At 49.4% G+C, this 27,185-nt stretch overlaps 1 protein-coding gene across 3 annotated transcripts; it reads right to left on the bottom strand.

The window, feature by feature from the left end:
- Nucleotides 1-15,733: 15,733 nt before the first annotated feature.
- Nucleotides 15,734-27,184, bottom strand: LOC118695150 (indoleamine 2,3-dioxygenase 2-like). Of its 3 annotated transcripts, none has more exons than XM_036396558.2 (10): nucleotides 27,123-27,184; nucleotides 23,973-24,064; nucleotides 22,823-22,942; nucleotides 22,528-22,646; nucleotides 21,922-21,936; nucleotides 21,109-21,208; nucleotides 20,808-20,925; nucleotides 20,677-20,728; nucleotides 18,357-18,505; nucleotides 15,734-16,275 (listed from the first exon to the last, which is right to left on the bottom strand). In XM_036396558.2, exons 1-10 carry the CDS (start codon nucleotides 27,148-27,150, stop codon nucleotides 15,908-15,910), a joined length of 1,161 nt encoding a protein of 386 aa, XP_036252451.1. In that variant the 5' UTR covers nucleotides 27,151-27,184; the 3' UTR covers nucleotides 15,734-15,907. The 3 variants fall into 3 exon arrangements, with proteins under 3 accessions (XP_036252451.1, XP_036252453.1, XP_036252452.1); XM_036396560.2 differs by lacking the exon at nucleotides 27,123-27,184 and adding an exon at nucleotides 24,889-26,233 and having other exon boundaries at nucleotides 23,973-24,068; XM_036396559.2 differs by lacking the exon at nucleotides 27,123-27,184 and having other exon boundaries at nucleotides 22,823-22,956; nucleotides 23,973-24,069.
- Between the last annotated feature and the right edge of the window lies 1 nt (nucleotide 27,185).

The following is a 27,185-nucleotide window of genomic DNA, read 5'->3' as shown; positions in this document are numbered from 1 at the left end:
CAAGTTAATAATGCAGTGCAGGGCATGACGGATAGCCAGTTACAGTAAGTAAATCACGTCTGGTAAGAAACAGAAAAGAAACAGAAACTTCTGGCACTTTTACCAGGCAGGACCCCTTGAGAGAAGCCCTGAATGCAGCAAAGCAGAGCTGAGGACACATCTGGTGTGGCTGCTGTGGGACTGCAGGGTCTGGAAATGCAAGGCCTTGCTGTGTAAGGAAGCCACAGCTGATTCTCTTGGTGCTTGAGACTTCTGCAATCCATCTTGCAAAGAGAAACTCTGGCTGTGGTGCTCCCCACATGTCACGGGAGATCATTCCTGAAACACAGTGCTGGGCTGCTATCCAGGGCATTGCCACACAAAGAACAGCCTTGTCTGTGGGGATGCAGGTGAGCAACACCCGGGAGTGTGCAGCAGGGTGGGAATTTAAGGGGGAAAACTCCATCATGTGCCAGCAGGACCAACCCCCTAGGATGGCACCAGCACCCTGGGATGGCATCAGCACCCTGGGATGGCATCAGCACCCTGGGATGGCACCAGCATCATGGGATGGCATCAGCACCCTGGGATGGCACTGGCACCCTGGGATGGCACCAACCTCATGGGATGGCACCAGCACCATGGGATGGCACCAGCACCCTGGGATGGCACCAACCCCCTGGGATGGCACCAGCACCCTGGGATGGCACCAACCCCCTGGGATGGCACCAGCACCCTGGGATGGCACCAGCACCCTGGGATGGCACCAGCCCTTCATGTCCTGCTATTCCCCTGCGAGCCAAGGAATGTATTTGAATATCCCTGATATTCTATGCCTGAATACACTGATGACTTCAGCATCTTCCTGCCGGGTCAGGAATGAAAGTTTGGACTTTGGAGCACGAACAACCTTTTCTTTCTCTGCCCAGTTTCCTGTTTGATCTTCCTGCAGGTCCCGAGGAGCCGTGGCTGGAGAGGGGCGCAGGCAGAGCCGTCTCCAGCTGTCAGACAGTTCATTGTGTGCTGCCTCGGGGACGGGCCCACGGAAATCCTGCCGTGGGGCAGGGCTGGGGGCTGGCCCGGGGCTGGCCCGGGTCATTGTCACAGCGCCCCGCACACGCTCGGCGCCGCCGTGCCCGCTCCTGGGGCTGGAATCTCTGCCCAGCCCTTCCTCTGCTGCAGGAGAGGTGGCAGACAGGATGTGCCTTGGTGCCTTTGTGCTGCTCTGTTGTGTTGCAGTAAATAGTTTTTACACTGCTCCTCCTTCTGGGGGTCTGCAGTGCCCCCCAAAGCCACCGTGGCCATTGTAAATCAAAGGTGACTCTGACGAAGGGGAGAGAGAATGATGAGGAGAACTCCATGGATATCAGAAGGCTAATTAATGACTTTATTATACTATAATAGGTACATTTCATCTAAACTGAATCTGCCCTGCACTCACTCTTGCTCACACTGCTCACACTCTCATTCTCTCGTGGCTGTCCCATGACAGTCCCACACACACACACACACCTGGCCCTGACAGGCCAAGGGAACAGAACATCCTCACTTTGGGTGACCAATCTCCACATTGCATTCTACTTTGGCACAGCAAGCAAGATCAGAATTGTGTTTTCCTTCTTCTCTGCTTGTCTCACAGCTTCTCTCTGTGCAGAGGGCCTGTGAACACCACACGTGGCTGCCCCCAGAGCTGGATGGAGGGAGCAGGGTGGGTACCAAGGGTGGGGCAGGATGGTGGCACTGGGGCAGCCTGGGGATGTGTTAAGGGTGAGAGACAACTGCTCTCTTTGAAAATTTAAAAAGGTTTATTTAAGGTTTATTATCCCAACAGGGTTTGCCCCACACAGCTCAGGGGAAGGAGCCGTGCTGCCCTTCAGGATCCCCCTCCTCACCTGGGGCACCATGGGGTGAACAGCTTGGGGCTGAGGGTGCTGTGAGAAACAACTGCTCACTCTGAAAATTTAAAAAGGTTTATTAAACCTTAACAAAAATACAACATAAGGAAAAAGTTGCAGTGCTGGGAAATGCCCCTTGTGCACACCATGACTTCAAGATGGATGCTCAGTCTTTTATACCCCTGGGGTTGCACCAGCAGCCCTGGCCCTTCCCAAAGTCTGTCACTCAGCTCCTCTCTGCCATTTATCAGTGGAAACTGCTTTGGAACTGGATTGGAGCCCAGGTGTTGCCATGCTGCACCCCCTGAGCACCCCCAAGCTTTTCCATTCCCAGATGCCCCAGGTAAGGGACACATGTGCACACCTTCTTTTTGTCACCATCACATTTTCTGGAAAAATCCCTTTGTCAGGATCTCTCTCCTGAGAAGCTGAGAAGCCTCAGAGAAAAATGAGAACAATAATGATCTGATTTGCTTCTCCTGTGTTTTGCTGCTTTGGACATTGTTTACCAACAGGTGATTGTTTCATTAGTTTCATGTGAATTGTTTTAACTTAATGACCAATCACCATCAGCTGTGTCAGGGCTCTGGAGAGAGTCACGAGTTTTTCATTATTATCTTTTAGCCTTCTGCCTGTATCCTTTCTCTATTCTTTAGCATAGTTTAGTACAGCATTCTTTAGTATAATATAGATCATAAAATAATAAATCAGCCTCCTGAGAACATGGAGTCAGATTCTCATTCCCCCCTCTGTCTGGGGAACCCTGAAAATCCCACACTTTGTACCTGTCCTAGACAGCCCAGGCTGTCTGATGGTCACAACACAGGGGAAAGGGAACTATGGGGAGAACAGGGACACCTAAACCACAACAACATAACTGTACATCACTAAAGCTTTTCTTGATATTCACACAATAGTTACCATTTAATTGTGACAGCCAATCATCTCATTATCCATCTGTAACATTAAAGGTGGTCTGGGCTACCCAGGGAGGGTTGTAGCCCTGCAGAGGAGATCCTGGGCTAGGCAGGGGGCACCAAAGGCTCAGGACCATGGCTCTGTCTGGGGCCAGGCACAGGGGAAAGCCTGGCTGACCTCTGTGCAATGTTTGAAACTCTGCAAGCAGCCCAGGCTGGGAAACACTGGCTTCGTGCTGAAAGAGCTAAACCCAAGGTGAGAGGCACAGCCTTGTTGAGAAGTATTCAGTTTTCAGTTCCTTAATTCTGTGTCAAAGCAAAGGGAAATGGGGCAGAGGGAGCTCCTGACCTGGCTGTGTTCTGGAGAGAAATGGCTGAGGTTTGTGTAGCTGAATAACACTGGGAGAAGAATACCAGGAAGGGAAGGGAAGGGAAGGAGGGGAAGAGCAAAGCTGCATCTGTGGAGATTTATCAGGGAGTCAGGGCTGTGCTGATCGTCTGGGAGATGAGCTTGGCACTGCAGAGTCATCAGCCTTATAGCTCATTTCTCCACTAACAAAAGAGTTTCTGGGAGAGAACAGATGGTGTTTGGCTCCTACCACCATCTCTGGTGGCCCAGCAACTTTGCTTTGAAGCTGCTAGAAAAGCAATTTCTGTGATCCCCTTCCCATCCCTGTGGCAGTGCCTGAGCCACAGGGGCTGCTGGCTGCATTGGGGTATTTTGGGGGCTTTTTTTGCATGATCCTCCCCAGGTTCAGCTGCTGCAGGAGGATGGGAGGTGCTCCAGGGCTGTCATTCAGGTTTGTGCTGGGGCTCTGGCTGCCCCCAAGGCCACTGCAGCTGTTAGGGCAGGTAAGTGAACTTTTGCCAGTGTTGTTTTCCCCAGAAAGCTGCCTCAGCTGCACACGTCAGCCCTGCTCAAAGAGCAGCTCAGGGCTGTAAAACCTATCTGTGGGACAGACAAGGCTGGCAGCTCCAGGCACCAGAGCAGAGCCGCCTGCCACAGGTCTGAGCTGGGCAGAACTGGAGCAGGGAGGCTCCCAGGAGCCCTGAATCACCTCTGGGGTGAAACAAACAGGGCAGGAGACGTTTCCTTCTTTTGATGACTTCAGTAAAAGCGATCAGCTCAAGGGATCCGCGGTTTTGCTGTTGCCGCTCCCAGAGTGACTCGAAGGAGGAGAAAAGTGCAGCTTTGCCCACTGAGGAGCAGAGCTGGGGGTCCAGTCCTCACCCAAGCAGTGGATGTAGCCCTGTGTAGCAGCTTTTGAGATTTCTAGGGTTGTGGTCTTGGTTCCGGCTGAGGTCGTGGTCAGGGCGAGGGGCAGCAAAGGTTTTTGGCATCTCTGCAGGCTCGGCACGCTGTTCCTCATGTCCAGACATCACTCTGATCTCTTAATTCTGTATTGGCTCGTTTTTTTTGGGGTCTTTTCAGTAAGTTTGGTGGGGTAGCTTCCCATGGCATGCTGGTGCTGAGGTTATTTTGCATTCTCTCTGATGCCTCCCCCATGTCCCCTCCTCTCACCGTCTGGGTAGCAGGAGCATCAGCTTAGCCCCAGGCAGGGCCTTACCGATACAAAAGGAGCAATTAACGAGAACGACCGGTGATTGCAATAACAAACAGGCAGAACTTCACCTTGGCAGCAACTGGTTTAACTGGTTCTGCAACCCTTTTTTTTCCCAAAAAAAAATAAAAATTGGCCGATTTTTTTACTTATAACACGGGGCAGCTCGGGACAGCTCAGAGAGCTTCCCCTGGTGTCCCGGCTCCAGCAGAGCCCCCAGCCCCAGTGCTGCCACCAGCAGCCCCTGCCCCCAGAGGGGTTTAACTCTCCCAGCAATGTTCTGGATGTTTCCCCACAGCCCCAGTCTCAGCCTCAGTGAGTGATGCCTTGTTTGCACGGGAGCCTTGTCTTTATTCTCCAGATCTGCCCTTGACTCGCTGTCAGGTGTCAGCGTGCGGGGGCTTCAGGCTGTCTGCTGGGTTATTTATGCAGCAGTTCAGATGAAAAAGAACCAGTTTAGAGCTGCCAGTAGATTTCAGTTCTGGGAGGGAGGGGAGGGAAGGGGAGAGGGGTGATGCTGTGTGTACAGCAAGCAGTGTAGTCCCTCTAGCAGGGTCTGGCTGAGCAGAAAAGTGCTGATGGTGAGCCTGGGATCTGAGCCCTCAGTGGTTCAGGGTCGAACCAGAAGCCCAGCCAGCAGTTTGTGCTCTGGAGTTGTTGGCATCTGCCTGGGAGAAGTAAATCCTGTTTGACTGAGTGTCTGCCTTGTGGAGAGGATCTGCCCATCGCGAGGGTCTGTGTGAGACCGAGGGAGGTTGTAGGGTCAGGGGACACATGGGGAGCCCTCACCACTCTGATGGGAACAAAAAAACCAAACTAAAAGCTGTGGTCTGTCAGTAAACAGTGCTGAGTGTGACGTCAGGTGGCTGAGGCCATGAGCTCATGTCCAGCACCCTCTGTGCACAGAGCTGAGTCAGTTCCGGCCACTGTGGAAGGAGCATTTTCCAAAGCTGTTTAGGGAAACCTTACAGAGAAAGTAAACAGATATCTGACCCCAACCCCTGCCCTTCTGCAGAGCTCTGTGATCAGCTGGGGAAGCAAAGGGGATCCTCACCCCAAGGTGCTCCTGGTGCTGAGTTTGGCAGGCACACGGTGAACACCAAGCTGCTGGTTTGGCAGATTAATTGGAGAAGAGAAAGGAATAATAGCCTGGCCACGTGCCCCTGGGCTGGTGGGACGGTGTCCTGACTTCTGGGACAGTGTCCTGACTCTCAGGGGTGCTGTCCTGATGTGCCCCATCTGCTCTGAGCTCTGTCCCACGTTCCCCTCAGGCAAATTCTTTCCTCGGGGACTTCTCCCCCCACCCACCCCTGGGGCTGTGGGGCTCCTCTCTGTTGAGGAAGTATCTTTGATCAGTAGAAATGAAACCAGGAAAATATTTTCCATTTGTGTCAGGATAAAAATGGTTCAAGCCAGGCGTGATTGAGAGCTGAGACAAAATGGGAGCAGCCCCTGTGCCGTTTCGGAAGGCTTCCCACTGTCCTTGCTTACAGTAAACACTGAATAAATTTAGCTGCAGAGCCCAGCATGACACAGCCTCTGACTGCAATAATAGCAGCTCCTTGTCTCTTTTCCTTTTTTTTTCTCTTTTCTAAGAAATGAGGTTGAGTAGAGCTCCTGGGAAGCCGGGTGGTGATTGCCTCACGGGTTCACTGGACACCAGGATCTGTGTTTGCCCTTGTTTACTCTGAGATAAACTCAGCAGAGAGTGGAGAAAGATGGGGATAGAAATGAGCAATCCTGGCACAGACCAGGAGCACAGGGAGAGGTGCCCTTGTTTACCAGGGCTGGCACTGTGGGCTGTGCTGACTAACTTGGCAAACAGGTCCGTGGCACATCCTCTGAGTGGCACCAGTGACGTGCCACCATGCACCCCTGGCCAAACCCTGACTGGGCACCCTGGGCAGCAGAGAAGTGTTGACTCTCTCATCAGGACCTGCCTGTGTCTTATTCCCACCCTTTGCCCCACGTTATTTTTATTCTAGTGCCAATGTTTGGGTTTCTTTATTTACCAACAGCTGTAATAGTGCAATGTTGTACAAACAGACACCAAGAATTTTAGGGAAATAAAACCCCTTTCCAAAGGTCCCTCTGGGCATCCATTTATCTGATAATGAAGATTTTACCATCTCCCAGCCCTGTGCCATCCAGCAGTGGTGGCATCTCAATCTGTTCCCCAATCCTTCTCCATATTAGGTGTAATTTAGCAGCTCCTCTCTCCTCCCCCTTGCTGTAATTTGCACTTTTTGGCTTGAGTCATGGCCTGTAATCATACAGTAGCTCTGCAGAGGTGAGCCCTTCCCCAGGTGCAGATAAGCCCCTGCTTGTGCCGAGGGAACACAGTGCTCCAGGCACAGCCTGAGCTCTGGGGCAAGTGGCAGCACAGGAAGAAGGTGAAGGCAGTTGTTTTCTGTGCTCTCAGATCCCTCCCAATGGGAAATCACAAGGCAAATTTGGTTTTTATTAATAAATTCCTTAGAGACCTGTGGTCAAGGCGTGCAGGAACAGAGCCTGGCCAGGTGAGAAGGAATTGTCCCCCCAGCAGAGCCCTGGGATGGTCCCTGGTCACAGAGCAGGGACATTTGGGCCACAGGTGTGACAGCACTGGGGACTTGCTGCCTTTCCAAGGTACTGCAGGTGGTTCTGCAGCAGGGGAAGGTTTGGGATGTGTAGGAGTGTCAGGGGTAGGACGGTGGGGATGGATGGAGATGAGAGATCTCTGCAGCCAGGTGGGGAATTTGGGGTTTATTGCAAAGGGCCAAGGGCAGGGCCCTGCTGGGAGCTGCCAGGCACAGCTCAGAGCAGGACTGAGAGAAGAGAGGGGGAGAGAGGATGAGAGGGTGAAAGAGTAAAAGGGGTAAGAGAGCGAGGTTCCCATTCCAATACAATAAATCTTCTTCTGTGTTGAATATTCTAATTCTCACTAACCAATCTAGTACAATATATAAATCCTACAGCATTTACATACAGCCTATAAGAATCACTACATCACCACACTGTGTTCCATTTTAAACCCTACAAACTCCTCTTTGGGCCCCTTCTGCCAAGCTGGCAGGGTCTGCTCTGACCCTTGGAGCTGTCTGCAAGCAGAGGGTGTTGTTCCATCAAAAGGGGATCACCTTCAGCCAGCCACAGCATTGTTTTCCAGTTGTTCAGTAACTGAGGGATCTCAAAGCTGCTTTCATTTCAATCTGGCTTACAGTTTCCATATTCTCAGAATCTTTTGCCAGACAATCATGTTTATAAGGCTTTCCTGTTTCATCTCCCCCAACAGGGATATGGCATTTGGAGCCCAGCAGCCCCTGGGTGCTCCCAGGAATGCAGCAGCTCCAAAACTCTGCTCCAGCAGCACGAGTGAGGCAGGAGCTGGGGGAGTTGCTCTGAGATAAACTCAGCAGAGAGTGGAGAAAGGTGAGGATAGAAATGAGCAGTCCTGGCACAGACCAGGAGCACAGGGAGAGGAATGGCAGCCGTGGCTCAGGCTGGAGTTGGCCATGGCTCCAGTGGGACCTTCAGGATGTAACAGCAGCCTGGGGACCCTGAGATGGGGCTGCAAACTCCCAGCCACTTTAGGGAGGTTGATCATGAACGAGTTTATGGCTTATGAGGGCTTTGTAAGGGAGCCAGGACCCAGATAATGGGGGATTTTAATTACTTGGATATTGATGGATATAATAAGTGTGCAGCAAACCACAAAGGGAAACCTATGGCTGGAGGGGAGAGTGAGATTGATCTATGCACAGCATGCTAAATCACTTAAATCATTCAGAGCCTCTTCTGGCCCCAGCTCCAGGAGCAGAGCCAAGTATGATAAATAAGGCCGCAATTGGGAAGTGTCTGGAATCCAAATGTTTGTGTTCCTGTTCGATTTCAAATATTCATGGGACAAAAGCAGCAAAGCACTAGGCTGGAGCTGCCTGGGGGCTGTGGGAATCCCTGTGGAGGGGGCTGGCCCAGCAGCAGGAAAGGTGCTCAGGAACTTTTGCACAGATTTGTCTCAGTGGCGACCTGGGTGAGACCTGGGCACGGCAAGGAGGGACCCGGAGGCCAAAGCGATTGGGGAGGATGGAAAGTCTGAGCCAGCAGTGTGGGTGGGATGGCAGGCTGGGCATGGCCCAGGGAGCACAGGGAGCCTGCAGGCAGGGCTGGCCACCTCCTGTGGGGTGGTGCCAGGGCTGGTGAGGCTCTCTGGGGTTTGGTGTGTTGCTATAGGACACGAAACAACACGAGCACACACACGGCTGCTCTTAAGGTGAAGAAAAGGGAAGTTTATTTTCTGACTCCAACATTTATAGATTTCCAAAAGTGACAGTGGGTTGGAGGGTGACAGTGCCACCTCTCCAATGACACTGGACAAACCAACAGTCCATCAAATTTTTCTTCTTCTATAAAAGAATGCAGAAAACAATGAGTTATTTGCAGAAAGCGTGTGAGAAAGTTTTTTACAAGAATGTAAACATCAGAAGGCTTAGAAAATCTAAAAAAATCAGGGTGACACTGGTGCATGGAAGGTGTGCCCAGGTGAGGTCTCCTCCTGCCACCCTGGGCGTGCACCGGGCTCCATCACACAGGCCTGACCACCAGAGACCATGGGGGAAATCTCTGCTTAACAAAAGCAAGGAGTCAGGAGCCAAAACTCCAGTTTGTGGCTGGAAGAGCTGTTGGGCTGCTCTGAGTGGCAGCTGCTCGATGGAAACTTGTGCCTCAGTGCTGCAGGGACAGGGCTGGCTCCAGAGATAAGGGAGATTTCTGTGTGGGTGGCACTGCTTTGGGTCTGGAGCTGCTGCTCTGCATGTGGACAAGGGCTGTGACATCTCTCCTGCTTTTCCATCCACTCCCTGGCAGGCGTCAGCCCCAGATGACCAGCAGATACTGCTGGGCTCGGGGAGTTGGTGCAAACTCCCTGAAAAGTGGAAATTACAGGGCCACTGCCTCAAGGCCTGCACAGAAAGTGGTGTTTTTTGAAGAGGTTCTTGGCAGTCAAGGATCCAAAAATCTTTCAAAACTGGGTTTAATCTCAGAAGGCAGTGAGAAGCTTTGGGTGTGGATCTCTGACCCCTACAGACCCTGCACCTCTGGGAGCTGAGGTCTGGGGAGCAGCACCTCTGAGAGAAGGAGGGGAGCAGTTCTTTTGCTGAAATACCATTAATGCTATTGCTGAGCTGCAGAAATGGCCTTAACCCTGCCCGTTCCAGGGCTCAGGTTGTCCCAGCTGGGGTCTGACAGAGAGCAGCAGAGCCTGGACATTGCTGCTCAGGGTGAGCCCTGTGCTTGACTCACCCCACACATTCTGGGCTGTGCAGTGCTGCCAAAACAAACCCTTGAGGACAGAGCAGGGCCTCAGGTGGGCAGCCTGTTCCCTCTGGTGGGATGCAGCATGGATGCCAAGCACATGGCTGTCCTCGAACACCTCGTGCCATTTTTAGGCACAGGCATAAATTATTGAAAGGCCACGTGCTTCCAGTCAGAATGCACCTGAGAGCTTAGATGTCTGTGTCTTGTGATCAATGTTAGACAGCAGTGGTTTGAAAACAGAGAGGAATCAAAGCTCTGCTGGAGCAGCTGTCCCAGCCTGCCAGGAGAGCACACAGGAGAGTTCTGTCCTCAGTTCTGGGTTCTTCCAGAGCTGCAGAATCCTCGCTGAGCCCCATTCCAAAGGAGCTGCTGATTGTTTGTGAGCTGGCTGTGACAGAGCATTTGGTAAGCACAGAGCCTGTGCTGTGCAGTTTGCTGGCTGACGCTGTCTCTGCAGGTTTTTTGGCACCTCCCTTGTCCACCAAAAGAAGGGCAGTGTGCTCTCCAGAGCAGGGAAACTTGGCTCTCCAGAGCCCTCTGACATGATCAGTGTGGGAATCCACAAAATCAGAGGGGTTTGGGAAAGCTGCAAAAGGCCTCAGAGACAGCAGAACTGTGATTAGAGCTGAGCAGCAGCCATGAGATTGGGCAGAAAAATTATGTAAAATGTAGAAAAGCAAGGACAAATAGAACAATGGTCTGTGTATTAACACTTGTCTAGAATAACTCTCTAAACTACAGAAAAGTTTATCTAGAGAGATATTAGGAAGTTCTAAGCTTAATAATGGAGCTCTGTGCGTTGTGTTTGAAGGCTCACAAGCAGGGATTGTATTTGAAATAAGCAGGCATTGTTTAACCAAAGGTACCTGTGCTTACAATGGTTGGATAGAACTACTGTCAATGTGCTTTTGCTTTGTGGGATTGGTCAAAACACTTATAAAGTGAGTTGTAACATTGAGTTCTTGGTCTGCTGCCTGGGATGTGAGCTGGTGGCATCTTCCCATTGTCATCACCATGGAATGAGGCTGATGCTGGAAAATGAAAGAGCTCAAGGCACGTTCCCAGCAGTCCTGTCCTGTTTGTGATTTGTACATAAACCCCAGCCAGTGCTAATCAGCCTCCCTGGTTTCCCATCTCCCCTCTTCTCTTCTGAGGTGACAAATCCCTGCTCCTGAGGACCTGCTCCTGGCCCTGGTGACACAGGGCAGCGTGTTTGGGGAAGGGAGTTGGCAGAAGGAAGAAAATCCCCTTGCTTGGGGTCCTGTGCCTCCCCTGGCACCAGCACTGCTGCTCCCAGCAGGGTTTGGGCATTTCCAGCCTGTGCAGAGCCCCCATCCCTGCAGGGCCAGCCTCCCTCCAGCCCTGGCTGTGTTTCTCATTTAGATGGAGTGATTTTTCCCCTGGCCCAAGTTTGCTGTTTTCCTGAAATGGTCTGAAATGTAATAGGCCAAGACAATCATTGGGATGAAATATTTCCTCCATGAAATATGCAGCAGCTATTCAGAAATGAAGATCAAGTGGAAGGAGCGCTGCCAGGCAGAGATTTAAAGGTGCTGACACGTTCCCGTGGGTTGTTTACTGAAGTCATCTCAGAAGCCCCAGTTTTAGGGCTGTATTCAAAAAAAAAAAAGAGCACAAAATACAATTTAGCAAGAGTTTAATAATTCAAGCTACAGCGTTCTGAGCTTGTTCTTGCCCTTATGGGAACATCATCTCATTTCAAAGGACCTTGACTCTCCTGGTCGTGCAGAAGGGGCACTGCCAGGGCTATTTTTGCACCAAGACACTGACTGGGTGTGAATCCTCCTCTGGTGCTGGTGCCAGCAAAACCTGGGGAGGCAAAACAGAGCCATATGGCCCCATTTCCCTAAAGATGCAAATTCCAAGGAATCTGGGCGTGCTGACTTGCTAGAAAAGGGCAGCACAGGCACCTGGCATTATAAAAAAAGCTTTAGCACGGCTCTTGGCACAGGCTCTTCCCACTCAGCCCAGCTGGGTGGTGCAAGGTGAGCCCATTCCTGCAGCCCTGGGCTGGGCAGGGACATTCTGGAGCAGCCACACCCAGCATGGGGGATGCTCCAGGGTCTCACTTCACCTGCAGAGGGGTCAGAGGAGCCTCTCTATGGGGCTGACACTGCCACCAGGCTGTGTGCTGTCCTATCTATTCTATTCTATTCTATTCTATTCTATTCTATTCTATTCTATTCTATTCTATTCTATTTCTACTCTGCTTCTATTCTACTCTGCTTCTATTCTGCTTCTATTCTGCTTCTATTCTATTCTATTCTATTCTTTCTACTCCACTCTACTCTGCTTCTATTCTGCTTCTATTCTATTCTGCTTCTATTCTATTCTATTCTATTCTATTCTATTCTATTCTATTCTATTCTATTCTATTCTATTCTATTCTATTCCTACTCCACTCTACTCTACTCTGCTTCTATTCTATTCTATTCTATTCTATTCTATTCTATTCTATTCTATTCTATTCTATTCTATTCTATTCTATTCTTATTCTATTCTTTCTACTCCACTCTACTCTACTCTGCTTCTATTCTTATTCTATTCTATTCTATTCTATTCTATTCTATTCTATTCTATTCTATTCTATTCTTATTCTATTCTATCCTATCCTATTCTATTCTATTTCTACTCTACTCTACTATGCTTCTATTCTATTCTATTTCTACTCTGCTTCTATTCTACTCTGCTTCTATTCTATTCTATTCTTATTCTATTCTATTCTATTTCTACTCTGCTTCTATTCTACTCTGCTTCTATTCTGCTTCTATTCTGCTTCTATTCTATTCTATTCTATTCTTTCTACTCCACTCTACTCTGCTTCTATTCTGCTTCTATTCTATTCTGCTTCTATTCTATTCTATTCTATTCTATTCTATTCTATTCTATTCTATTCTATTCTTTCTACTCCACTCTACTCTGCTTCTATTCTGCTTCTATTCTATTCTTATTCTATTCTATTCTATTCTATTCTATTCTATTCTATTCTATTCTATTCTATTCTATTCTATTCTATTCTATTCTATTCCTACTCCACTCTACTCTACTCTGCTTCTATTCTATTCTTATTCTATTCTATTCTATTCTATTCTATTCTATTCTATTCTATTCTATTCTATTCTATTCTATTCTATTCTATTCTATTCTATTCTTATTCTATTCTTTCTACTCCACTCTACTCTACTCTGTTTCTATTCTGCTTCTATTCTTATTCTATTCTATTCTATTCTATTCTATTCTATTCTATTCTATTCTATTCTATTCTTTTCTTTCTACTCCACTCTACTCTACTCTGCTTCTATTCTGCTTCTATTCTATTCTTATTCTATTCTATTCTATTCTATTCTATTCTTTCTACTCCACTCTATTCTACTCTGCTTTTATTCTGCTTCTATTCTATTCTTATTCTATTCTATTCTATTCTTATTCTATTCTATTCTATCCTATTCTATTCTATTTCTACTCTACTCTACTATGCTTCTATTCTATTCTATTCTATTCTATTCTATTCTATTCTATTCTATTCTATTCTATTCTTTCTACTCCACTCTACTCTGCTTCTATTCTGCTTCTATTCTATTCTTATTCTATTCTATTCTATTCTATTCTATTCTATTCTATTCTATTCTATTCTATTCTATTCTTTTCTTTCTACTCCACTCTACTCTACTCTGCTTCTATTCTGCTTCTATTCTATTCTTATTCTATTCTATTCTATTCTATTCTATTCTATTCTATTCTATTCTATTCTATTCTTTTCTTTCTACTCCACTCTACTCTACTCTGCTTCTATTCTGCTTCTATTCTATTCTTATTCTATTCTATTCTATTCTATTCTATTCTATTCTATTCTATTCTATTCTTTCTACTCCACTCTATTCTACTCTGCTTTTATTCTGCTTCTATTCTATTCTTATTCTATTCTATTCTATTCTTATTCTATTCTATTCTATCCTATTCTATTCTATTTCTACTCTACTCTACTATGCTTCTATTCTATTCTATTCTATTCTATTCCTATTCTATTCTATTCTATTCTATTCTATTCTATTCTTATTCTATTCTATTCTATTCTATTCTATTCTTATTCTATTCTATTCTATTCTATTCTATTCTATTCTATTCTATTCTTTCTACTCCACTCTACTTTACTCTGCTTCTATTCTGCTTCTATTCTATTCTTATTCTATTCTATTCTATTCTATTCTATTCTATTCTATTCTATTCTATTCTATTCTATTCTATTCTATTCTATTCTATTCTATTCTGTTATTCTCTAAGGATCAGGGCTTTGTCACGAGCATTTTTGCCATGCTGGCCCCTTGGGGGTGCCATGTGTCCCCATGTCCCTACTATAGCACTGTGTGATCCTAAAGGGAAGCCTGTGTGACCTCCAATGCTGCAGCTTTGTACTTTTTGTAACCTCCTGAGCCCTTCATGAACCAGGAGATGGATTTGGCGTGGAGAGCAACCTCTGTACCCCAGTGCCTCGGTGCAGCCTCCTGGACACCCCACATTTGTCCCAGCACTTGGCTCCCTTTTCTCATCCCACACTCCTCCGGGGAGTTTGGGTTTGAGCGGTTTCAGCGTCACTCCCACGACAGAGGGTTGGTGTTTGTTGGGGTAATCACGGTCCCTTTGCAGCTGTGGGGGGACAGGAGCCGTGTCCGGGTGCCAGCGCCTGGGGGTCACAGTGGGCAGCTCCTTCTCGCCCTGCATCCCCCGTGCCCACCTCTCCATCCCTGCCCCGCTCCGTTCCCCCGGTGCCAAACGCGGCTTTCTGCCGCCACCTGGTGATGGACACAAAAGGGCTGTGACATCTCAGGGCCCGGCAATCGCTGCTTTATTGGTCCCTGTGACCCACCCGTGTCCATCCGGGGTGGAGCGGGGAACAAGCGGGGCTTGGAGGGACACAGCTCCTCCCTGGGGCCCGGGCGTGATGTGCTGGCATCAGTGCCACAGGAGGACCCTGTGCCCGTGCCAGGGGAGTGTCAGGACTTTAGCTGGTCAGAGTGACCCTGAGATGTGTTAGAAAGTCTCTTTTCCCAGAGTCAGAGCTCTTCATTTCTCGGTCTCAAAGTTGTTTATTGTTTCTTATCTATAAAATTCTTTCTCCTGTCCAGCCGAGGTCCGTCCAGCAGGACAGACAGAGGCACTCTGCCTCCCCCAGGGTGGTGTTATCTTTTTATACTAAAAACTATGTGTACAATGTTTACAATTACTTCCCATACCTATCACCTGTGTTAGACAGTGAGCCTCTACTCTAAACCAATCCAAAAGTGCCACCATCACAGCAGAAGATGGAGGCGAAGAAGAAGAAGAAGGCAAAGATGGAGGCGAAGATGGAAGCGAAGAAGAAGAAGAAGGTGAAGAAGAAGAAGGACGAGGAGGAGGAGGAGGACAGGACATGTTCAGATTCTTCCATCTTGCCCCCTGAACCCCCATTCTAAAAACCCCAAAAATCTATTTTTCACCCTGTGATAAATTCACTATCATTCTACTTAAACTGTCGTGGCTTGCAGATCTTCATCTAAGGTTGGTAACTTGCTCCATGGGTCATAATCAAAGCCACAAGCGTCTTGGGCTCTGTGCCAGGGTCTCTGAGCCCCCTGGCAGGGGTCTTGGCAGCCCAGGACAGCCAGAGGGATGTCCTGAATTCCAACAGGAGGATGCTGAGCTCACAGCAGCAGCAGCAGCACTGCTCTCTGTCACCAGCCCCGAGCGTGTCCCTCGTGTCCCAGCCTGCACAGGTGGGAAGGTGCTGCTGATGGGAGGTTTTGCATCTTGGCTTGTTGCAGATGGAGCCCCTTGGCCTCCTGCGCCCACTTTGGGCGACCCTCAGGGTGGGGCAGGTGTCACTGACATATTTTCTGAAAAATACCTTTCGCTGGGATTTTCTGCTGAGAAGCTGAGAGGCCTCAGAAATGAAATGTAAGCAATAACTATCTGATGGCTGTGGAATGTGGTCTGGAGATGGTTTACCAACAGGTGCATCTTTGATTGGTCTCATGTAGATTGGTCATCAAGTAAAAACAATCACGGTCCAGCTGTGTCGAGGCTCTGAGTCTGTCACGAGATTTTATTATCATTCTTTGCTAACCTTCTGATGTCTCCTTTCTCTCTCTTTAGTATAGCTTTAGTATAGCATTCTTTAATATAATATATACCATAAAATAATAAATCAGCCTTCTGAAGCACAGAGTCAAGGTTCCCATCACACCCACAAACACTGCCACAGTCAGGCCCTTATCATCCCCTCCCTGGTGGTGTCCCTGATGCTCTTCAGGAAGCTGAAGATGTGCGACCCTCCCGTTCCTTTGTCCTCCAGTGCTGACGGCGCCTTTCCCACAGCGGGGCCGGCCCCACTCAGCTCTGCCCGCCTGGCCTTGGCTTTGGCCGCTGCCACGGCGATGTACTTGGTGACAATGGTGATGTGGTAGGACCTGAGCTCTGCCAGCGCCCACACGCAGCGGTTGAAGGCGTCGCGGAGCCGCGCGTCCCCCGAGGAGAGCACGAGGTGCCGCGGGGACCCCGCGCCGTGGATCTGCTCCACGAAGGCTCGGTGTGCCGGGGGCATGTACTCCCTCATCCTGCACAGGAAGGCGGCTGTGAGACACCAGCAAAGGCAGGAGTAAGTTGTGGGTAAGCGGATCAAAAGCCCCGACCCTCTAGGAGAGAAGCTGGCATGGAGCTGTATTGTAAATCAAAGGCGACTCTGAGAAAGGGGAGAGAGAATGATGCATCTGACTCCATCATCAGAATGGTGATGATGGAGTCAGATTCATCATCTGACTTTATATAATACTATATTATACTATATATTGTACTATAATATATATAGTATATATATATACTATATATAAATTATATATATAAAAATATTATTATATATATTATTATCTATTATATTTATTTATTTATATATATAAAAATATATATAGTACATATATACTATATATAAATTATATATAGTACAATATATATCATATATATATATTATAGTATAATATATACTATATATTATACTATAATACTTTATTATACTATAGTATGTACATTGCATCTAAACTGAATCTGCCCTGCACTCACTCTTGCTCACAACTGCCCAGAACTGCTCACACTCTCATTCTCTGGTGACTGTCCCATGACAGTCCCACACACACACACCTGGCCCTGACAGGCCAAGGGAACAAAACATCCTCACTTTGGGTAACCAATCTCCACATTGCATTTTACTTTAGCACAGCACAGCCACAGCAAGCGAGATAAGAATTGTATTTTCCTTCTTCTCTGCTTGTCTCACAGCTTCTCTCTGTTCAGAGGGCCTGTGAATACCACAGAGCTGTGGTGCTGACACAGCCTGCACAGCCTCCTCTGCCCTGCCTCCAATTAACTGAGAAAGAAAACCCATATTAGGTCAGTGCTCCATTAGGGCTGGTGCTAACCCTAAAAGGCAGGGTTTAGCCCTGCTCCCAGCCCTTTGGTTTTTGGGTTTTTTTTTGTTGTTTTTGCTAATTTCTGGTAAATATTTCTGTCGTGGGCTGGATTAAAGTGGAGCTTCATGAAAGGCTTCTCACTGGCAGGATGCCTGCACGCTCTGCTCCCTCATCTCTGGGCCCATAGAGAACCTCAGCAAAAAGCTGACGTGCAAGAAGCCAAATGAGTGCTTTTATGAATTTATCATGGTGAGGAAGCACCTGCCAGAGGCACATTTATAACCTTCCTCCCTGGAACTGGGCAGAGCCTGGTGCCAGCCAGGATGAGATGGGCACATGTCCTCCTGCCTGCCAGAGCTGGCACACTCATGGGAATCACTCTGGCTCATCTCTTCCCCAGCCCCTCATCTGCTTTGGAGAAGGAAAAGTGTCACCATCATATTTTCTGAAAACTCCCTTTGCCAGGATTTCTTCTCCTGGGAAGCTGAGAAGCCTCAGAGAAAAATGAAAACCATAATTATCTGATTGCTTCTCCTGTGTTTTGCTGCTTTGGAATGTGGTCTGGATATTGTTTACCAACAAGGTGCATGTTTGATTGATTCCATGTGAATTGTTTTTAATTAATGACCAATCACCATCCAGCTGTGTCAGGACTCTGGAAGCAGTCATGAGTTTTTGTTATTCATTCTTGTTAAGCCTTCTGTCTGTATCCTTTCTCTATTCTTTAGTATACAGTATAGCATTCTTTAATATAACATTGTGGTGGTGTTCACAGGGGTCCCAGGATGAGGGAAGAGATGAGAATCTTGATTCCATGTTTCAGAAGGCTGATTTATTATTATATGATATATATTATATTAAAAAAAATATATATTAAAACTACACTAAAGAATAGAAGAAAGGATTTCATCAGAAGGCTTGAAAGGAATAGAAAGCAATGGTGATAAAATCTTGTGACTGCTCACAGCCTCGACACAGGTGGCTGTCATTGGTCATCAAGTAAAAACAATTCACATGCTGGGTAAACAATTCTCCAAATCACATTCCAAAGCAGCAAAACACGGAGAAGCTGAACCCTCCCAACTTTTCAGGAGAAAAGATCCTAACAAAAGGATTGTTCATAAAATATGCCTGCGACATAACATAATACCATAAGATAACAAATTAGCCTTCTAAGAACACGGAGTCACATTTATCTACTCTCCGCTCATCGGGGTTGCTGCAAATTGGACAGAAAAGCTGGTGGCTCACCACAGTCCTGGCGGTGGCGGATGCCCAGGAGCTCATCGAAGGCGTGCAGGACCGTGCTCTGCGCCGCGCTGCCCCCCGAGAACGCCAGCGCCTCCGGGGACACCCCCTCGTAGATGAGCCCGTGGGCCATGGCAGGGTTGTCCTTCCAGCTGGGCAGGAGACACAGAGTCAGGCAGCAGCCATGGGGCTGGGGACAGGGCCCTGTGAGAAGGGACCTTGGGCTGCCAGGATTGAGCAAAACTGTCCTGGCCCAGCCCATGGATCTCCTCCTCCAACACGGCCATGGCAGCCTTCCTCAAACAGGAGATAATCTGATTTCTGAGTTTCAGTGCCAAATCAGATTCTGTGCCAAATCAGATTCTGTGCCAAAGCACACAACGAGACCATGGGGGTAAGGAGAAATCCTTCATTTTTTTCTGGGCCCTGTGAGAAGGGACCTTGGGCTGGCAAGATCGAACAAAACTTCCCTGACCAATGGATCTCCTTCTCCAATGCAGCCGTGTCAGCCTTCCTCAAACAGGAGATGAACTCAGAAATCAGATTCTGTGCCAAATCAGATTCTGTGCCAAAGCACACAATGAGACCATGGGGGTAAGGAGAAATCCTTCATTTTTTTCTGGGCCTTGTGAGAAGGGACCTTGGGCTGCCAAGCTTGAGCAAAACTTCCCTGGCCCAGCCCATGGATCTCCTTCTCCAACGTGGCCATGTCAGCCTTCCTCAAACAGGAGATAAACTCAGAAATCAGATTCAGTGCCAAATCAGATTCTGTGCAAAAGCACACAGTGAGGCCATGGAGGTAAGGAGAAATCCTTAATTTTCCTTTGCCAGAAGAGTTCTCTGGGATCTCCACGCCCTGGTGAGCACCCTGTGGCCTGGTGCTGGGACACATTGCCCTGCCTGGCTGCACCTCCTGCTCCAGCTCAGGAAGGTTTCTGCAAGCAGAGAGGGGAGGGGGCACTTTTCTGGGCAACAGTGGCACTTTACATCAATTCCTTGAATGTCAGTGGCCATTTGGAGAAGAAGGTAATCACCCAAACACTCCTTTGAGCCCCTGAAGTCTGGATTTTCCTTTGTTCTTGTTACTCAAGGTGATGTCTTTTTAAAAAGCATTTGAAAGAAAAATAGAGGCCAGGCCAGCCTGCTTCTATTTATCTCTGCAGATAACAAGGCAAGGGTGGGATTTCCTCCCTCTGAAGCTGCTGGTCCTGAGCAGGTGGGGAGCCAGCACTGCTGGTGCCTCCCACACACACCCTGGACTCAGACCCTGTCAGCCCCACTTTTGCTGAAATGAAGAAGTGCTCACACCCAAATGGAGACAGGAGTTAGGATTTCAGGGAGGTAAAGTGCCTGGCACAAAAATATCGGTGGACTTTTAGCAGAATGCACCATTCCATGAGGCTTTGGGTGCTGGCTGCAGCTGGGCTACAGGAACAGATTTTACACAAACTGCAGAGAAAATAGATTCATTATCAAATACCAGAATATTTTTAGTCTTCCCAGGATTGTATTTATAGTAACCTCTACTAGTGGGAAGTTCTTAGAAGCAGAAGGGAATTTAAAAGGCATGTTTTCCCAAGCTGATGACCATCGAGACAAGGTCGGCTTGGATAAAAAATGAGACAAACTTAATCACAATGCACGGAGCCTTTTACTTGGAAATGCTGAGATATGATGGAGAGAAATAAAAATAGAATCCCCCTGAGAAGCCTGGGATTTAGTGTCTGCAGATGCTGCAGCCCCACAGGGTGCTGGGGGATGCTGAAGGCTCCGTGTTGGGCTCTGGGCTGTGGTTCTGCCTTGCCCAAACAGCATTTTCAGTATTTGGGGGGGATTTTCTTTTTTTTTTTTTTTTTTGAACTGACAGAATTGTAACAGAGCAGCAGCAAGAGGATTGTTACAGATGTTTGCTTAACACGCAGTGGGAAGAGCCTCTGCTCAGCTCTGCAGCTTTGTGTACACAGTGTGGAAGGAAAGAGAAATTCCTCTTCTGTCAAAACTGTTCAGCCAAGAGCAGGGAAGATTCATTTGTGCACAATTCTGGCTCTTGGGGCTGTCAGGGCTGAGCTGAAGCGTGGGATGGAGAGAAGCTGGAGGGAGGCAGAGCCCAGCCCTTGGCCACAGTCCCTGCCCAACTGATCCAGTGCCTAGGAGGGACAGGGTCATGATGCTCCAGGGAGAGCAATGCTGGTCCCTACCCTGCCCTGGGGAACTCCATATCCCACCTGGGCTGCCCCTTCCCTGCACATCCCCAGCTTCCCCCAGCCCTGGGATCTGCCGGCACAGCGACCCTGGAGGGAAACAGAGAGAAAGATCCACTCACCCAGACAGAAAGATCCGGATCACAGAGTAGAATACTTCTGGATCCACATAGTCTAGGAGGAAGTCAATCAGATCAGATCAGATCAGAGGTGATGGGCAGCTGCAGCATGCACAGGCACCAGCTGCTCTCACCATGCATCCTCCTCAGTGCCTCCCTCATGGCCTCGATGGCCCCTGCCAGCTCCTCCAGGGCTCTGTGCAGGGACTCCTCATCCCCCTGCAGGGTGGCACCGAGGGCCCGGGGGATTGCCTGTGGGAGGAGGAGGGAGAGCACCAGGTCACAAAGGGGGAGGATGTCTGTGCACAGCAGCTCTGGACATTTGCTGCCACCCATGGCAGCCCTGCCCCTTCCCCAGCCTGGGTTCAGGGGCAGGAACACCTTGGGGTGCACCTCAGGCACTGCAGGTAAGACCCAACACAGGGTGGTACCCACCTTAATGCCAGGCACAGCTGCCTTCTCAACAAGCAGAGTGACAAGGATGAAGCCCCTCAGACTCTCTCCCCCAGGCAGTGTGATGATCGTGTCCAGGTTCCTGCACAAAAGGGCCAAGAACAGGGATTGGGGGGAGTGGTGGCTCAGGATTTCCTTACACACTGTGGGACCCTGGGAACAAAACCATCCCAGAGTCCAGAGCCTCTTACTTGCACCCCATGCAGAGAGGAGCTGGCACAGAGTGAAAGGGGAGTGTGGTATTTGCAGGGTCCCCAGGATGGAGGAGGAATTGAGAATCTGACTCCATGAAGGCTAATTTATTATTATATAATTTATATTACATTATATTACATTACATTATGCTATACTAAAACTATACTAAAGAATACAGAAAGGATACAGACAGAAGGCTTAACAAGATACTAATTAAAAACTCGTGACTCTCCAGAGTCCCAACACAGCTGGACAGTGATTGGTCATTAATTAAAAACAATTCACATGAAACCAATTAAACATGCACCTGTTGGATAAACAATCTCCAACCACATTCCAAAGCAGCAAAACACAGGAGAAGCAAATCAGATCATTATTATTTTCATTTCTCTCTGAGGCTTCTCAGCTTCCCAGGAGAAGAAATTCTGGCCAAGGGATTTTTCCAGAAAATATTACAGAGATGGGGGAGCAGGACTGCTGTGGTTTAGGGGCCCTCCCCATGGTTTGTGCAGGCAGAGCAGCCCAAGCAGTGCTACAGAGCTGAGCCAATCCAAACAATCGCCAACACCGTTAGAAAATAAATGAGCAGTAAGTACTTACTCAATTTCCAGAGGCCTGAAGGCATTGCAGTTATAGCCAACAAAATGCACAAGAAAAGGAGAGAGAGAGAGAGATTATAAATTGTTCTAGTAACAATTGTTCTAGTAACCTTGGCTCTGCACAGGAGAGCTCTTCATCCACTTTCCCTCTTTTCCTCCCTCTGGGTATGGAGGGAGCTCGGTGACTTTAGCCTGGGACTCGTGTGTGCAAAGAGCAAATCTGGGCAGAATTGGGGCAGGGAGGGCTTGGGGGGACCTTGGGATCTGTGCTGGGCACAGAAGGTGTTTTCCATTGCTCTGAGACTGCCTGCTGTGCAAAGTAGACTTAATACCCAGCAGAGGAATGACTTTTCCATTTGATGGAGCTGAAATGGTCCTGTGCTCTGCAGGGAATAGAGGAGCTGTTCCCAGGGGCTGCTCCCAGAGACACCCACATCCCCACAGAGTTCCTGTGTCCACAACCACGAGGCTGAGCTCAGCAAAAGTGGGGTTCAAGGGGCTTTAGCAGAACAGGAGCAGTTTGGGAACAGTCTGTCCTGCTGATCACTGATCTGTCCCTGACACCTGCAGGAAGAACCGTGCTTGCCCGCTGGCATTTGCTGTTTACCCGCTGGGGTCCTTCCTCCTCCAGTTGGCCAACACAAAGTCTGCATGGCTGAGGATGGGCGGGAGGCCCAGGGCCTGGGACACCTCCCAGAAGGGGACAGCGAGGTTTCTGGGCAGGACCTGAGTGTCACAAAGCACAGGGGAAGGCGGGGATGTGGTCAGGCTGCAGGAAGGAGGCAGCAGCTCCTGCTGCAGCCACAGGAAAGGGGATTTGCTCCCATGGCGTAGGTGCTAAGGGAGCAGCACCAGCTCCCAGAGCCCAAGGAGCAGGTGAACCTGCTTTACCTTGCCTTTACCTGCACGGTGCCCTCCTCGCCCTCCTGCCAGACGTAGCCCATGGTGATGAAGCTGAGCACCAGGTGTGCCAAGTGCAGCTCCTCACGTCCTCGGAGCTGCCGGGGGCTCAGCTGCGGCATCTGCCAGGGAAACCCTTGGGAGCAAGGAGCAGAGCCAGCAATGCCAAGGCCCCTGTGGTGGAGGGGCTGCCCTGCCATGTTGTAGTGTGGTTTTGTTTTGTAGGTTTTTGTTTGATTTGTTGTTTGGTAGGTTTTTGGGCTTTTCTCCCCTCGCTTTTGGAGTGACGCAGACTTGTCTTTGTTATTCAATTGAGCCAGGAGTTGGTTTATCTCTTTGCTACTTAGCTACTTTTCTGCCAAGTTTCAAAACCCCTTCCTCCTACATCCAGCTGTTTACCCCTCCTGTCCCAAGCAGTTTTCCTCCCTTGTATCCCTCGCCCTTGTGTTCCACCCCCAGTTCTCCTGATTAGCTGAACATTGTGTCCTCCCTTGAGACCTGCCCCCCTGTATAAGCTGTTGTTTGCCCCCAGCTCATGGCCTGGGAGACTCGGGGAGTGTAACATCAAATAAAGGAACCCAGTGCCACCCCAGGGCCCGTGCTGCTGCTGTGGCCTTTTTGTTCCGTGCTGTGCCTCCACTGGCAGCTGGGATTCTGAAGAGGGCGATTGTCACCCCCCTACTGTCACCATGTAGCCAGGACATGCGACACTGCCAGCTGCAAGGAACCCTCCTTGTGCTTCTCTTTATGCCTCCCTTCCCAGCCACTCTGCAGGATTTGCTCCTGCTGCGCTGTTACTGCTTTGTGAGTAAAATCCATAGGGTTTTCCTCCTCCTGGTGCTGGGATGCCCATGGGGCAGCTGATCCCAAAAAGGGTCGGGCCTGACTGGGAGCTGGCATCAGGGAGCCTGGCTGGGATGAGACATGGCTCTTGTGACACCTAGAGGGGCCCTGCTCCAGCCCTTGCTGCCTGCTGAGCACTCGGATCTGCTGCAGGAGCTATTCCTGTGCCAAAGTTAAGACTTTGCTGTCGCCTGGTGTCAGCCCTGGCTCAGCACACACCTGGGCTGCTTTGGCAGGTTTTGCAGACGCTGCTGTGTCAGAGCAAGGTTTCAGAGAGCTCTTCTGGGGGCAGGAAGGAGAAGGCCATACCTGGTGCACGCGTGAGCGGAGCTGACGGCTCGTGATCAGCTGGGGCAGCTCATGGGCAATGTCCATCCAGGGGCTGTAGGCTGCTGGCAGCTCTGTCTTGGTGGAGAGAGGCAAAGGGAGGGCTGTGAACGTGCCCAGGCTCCCAGCTGTTATAGTAGCTTTTTTGTTATGTTTAATAAGTTTTCGGAGGCTTGTAACACACTTGAAATAACTTAGCTACTTTTAAAAGCATAAAAATTAACAAAATAGCTTTTGTTACAGTGTTAAAAATAAAAAAGTTTTATAAAAAGCAAAATAACAAACAAAAAAAACTAAGTTAGATGTTAAACGTTTTTGTTTTTAGTAAAATACTTTATAAAAGTGATTAATTTATTTGGGTTTTTTTTTAATTAATTACTTAGGCAAAACTTTTTAGCTTCTGTCCAATTAGCTATCCTTAAGTTTAAAGCTAAATCTCTTAAAACAATAAAATAAAATAAAATAAAATAAAATAAAATAAAATAAAATAAAATAAAATAAAATAAAATAAAATAAAATAAAATCTTCTAAGCTTCTTTCCTTTTTTAAAAAAACAAAAAATAGTTTTGTCACTCCGTCAACAAGAAACACATTCCTATAAGTGATAAATAGCCCCACTTTGGGCACAGGACACCTGCTCCCTAAATTCTGTAGAGCCAAGGCCAGTCAGAGCTCCTTCACCTCTCCTCTGTGCTGCTTGCTGCAGCTGCTTGCATCATTTTCAAGGGTAGAGGTTTGTCCTGTGAAACTCCCTGTGCCAGAATAGCACCTGCCTTCCTCATAGCTCTTTGGAAAGTGCTACAGCAAAATGCTAAATCAAAGCTCCCCCACCAGAAAGCTGCTCACCAACCCCTCTATTTCCTGCGCATGCAGATGGGGAGGCACAGCCAGCTCCTACCAGAGGGTCGGGAAGCAGGAAGCCAAACTCCTCGGAGATGTGGAAGCTGCTCAGCGCCAGGGGCAGCAGCGGGGGCTCCTCGGTGTCAGCGCTGCCCTCCATGGCTGGCCCTGCCTGCCAGGGCTGCTCTGGCCTGGCCACCCCGCTGGCAGAATGTGCTGAGCCAGCACCTTGGCCTGGGGGGTCAGCCTGGCTGCCCAATGGCCAGAGGGTCTGAGCAAACACGGCTAAAGGTTGCTGATAAGGCTTTGTCTGCAGCAAACACCACAATCTACGTCCCCTCCGGAACAGAAAGCCTCACCTCCTTCTGAGAATGAAAATCCATTATAAACTTCAAAATCCCCATCAGCCTCAAAACAGACTTCTACTCCCTTACCTTCCTCCTCATTGCACTGTTCCTATCATGATCTATCCTACAATTTGCAACATGATATATGGCCTCAGAGCCTTGCATTAAACTCTGTCCCCGTGGATGGGAAAGCCTTGGGTCACCTGTCTGTGGGGGAGCAGGGGCTGTGAGCTGACTCCTCCCAGGGCTGCCCCAAAGGGCTGCCAGGCTCCTGTGGGGTGGGAGGCTCTCTCAGAATATCTGCTGGTCAGAGGGACTCTGAGATATGTACAAGTCTCCTTTTCCCAGCCCAGCACATGAAGGAAGAGTCAGGATTCCTATGTTCTCATTCTCAAGGTTATTTATTATTTCTTATGTATAACATTCTTTCTCTGACCTGCTGAGTTCTGTCTGGCAGGTTGGGTTGAGGCACACTGACTGCCTTCAGGATGGTGTTAACTTTTTATACTAAAAACTACGTGTACATTATTTACAATACCTTCCCAATACCTGTCACAGACATGTTTTATGAAAAATGCTTTCCCCATGCTGCTGGGGTCACTGGGGCTGCCAGTGGGGTGCCAGCAGGATTCTTTGGGCAGGGCCTTCCCAAACAGCAGCTTCCTGGGGGAAAATCAGCCCTGAGAATGCTGCCTGTGCAGGCAGGGGCTGGGGCTGGAGGCACTGGGAGTGCAGGGGAAGGGAAGAGCCAGGGTACAACAGCAGGACTGACACCCCTGTGGGGTGCAGGTGCAAGGACAGGGGCACAAACAGCAGGACTGACATCCCTGTGGAGTGCAGGTGCAAGGACAGGGGTACAAACAGCAGGACTGACATCCCTGTGGAGTGCAGGTGCAAGGACGGGGCACAAACAGCAGGACTGACACCCCTGTGGGGTGCAGGTGCAAGGACAGGGGCACAAACAGCAGGACTGACACCCCTGTGGGGTGCAGGTGCAAGGACAAGGGTACAAACAGCAGGACTGACATCCCTGTGGGGTGCAGGTCCGAGGGCACTGCAGGACCATTGACTTCACATACAGAGGTGACACCCTCACTCACAGTCAGCACCAGGGCCACCACACGAGGCAGTGGCCTTCCCTGGTCCCCAGCTCTGAGGAGGGGGGCCATGAGCCACACACATCCACAGTCACCCAGGAGAGGTTCACTTCAGAGGCAGCCCCAGTGCCTGAGCCAGCACTGCTGAACAGGCCCCAGCATCAGGCAGCTTCACACAGACAGGCAAATCCCAACCACCACTGTGTGCCCACAGAGAAAAGGGGACAATCTCAGCAGCTGTGGCCTCTAGGCCCCGAGAGAGGGTTAAATCTGATAAAAAACATAAACTACGTAAACATAAAACCACGGGGCACTGGCCATGACTCCAGCTTTGCCCAACACCTTTAATTAGTGCCCGTGGTGCTGCCCCAGCGCTGGCTCTGCTGGTGGGTCCGTGTCTGTCTTCATCTCCAGCTCTGGCTCCAGCTCTACGTCTGTCTGCAGCTCCGGGGCCAGCTCTGGCTCCTGTAGCTCCAGGTCTGGCTCCCATTTTAGCTCCAGGTCTGGCTCCCGATTTAGGTCGAGGTCTGGCTCCCGTTTTAGCTCCAGGCCTGGCTCCTGATGTAGCTCCAGGCCTGGCTCCTGTTTTACCTCCTGCTCTGGCTCCAGGTTTCGCTCCAGGTCTGGCTCCAGCTCCCTGCCCGTGTCCCGGCTGCTGCTGTGGGGGATCTGCAGTGGGGCCTTGGCCCTGCCTTGGCTCAGGGGTGCCTCAGCCTGAGGTCACCTCTGCCCAAGGGCCAGGCCTGGGCAGTGTCCTCATGTCCCCATGGGAGTCACCCTATCCCCTCCCCTCTGCAGGGATGCCCTCAGTCCTCTGGCCCACCCTGCAGCCGTGGGGCCCCACTCACCCCTCGGTGCCCGGCGCCCGCTCCCCATGGCACTGGCCAGGCACCTGCTGCCGCCACAGGCCG

This window comes from Molothrus ater, chromosome 28 (assembly GCF_012460135.2).
Source record: "Molothrus ater isolate BHLD 08-10-18 breed brown headed cowbird chromosome 28, BPBGC_Mater_1.1, whole genome shotgun sequence".
Taxonomy (NCBI): domain Eukaryota; kingdom Metazoa; phylum Chordata; class Aves; order Passeriformes; family Icteridae; genus Molothrus; species Molothrus ater.
Note: the sequence above shows the minus strand (reverse complement) of the source record. Positions and strands in the feature narration are given on the sequence as shown.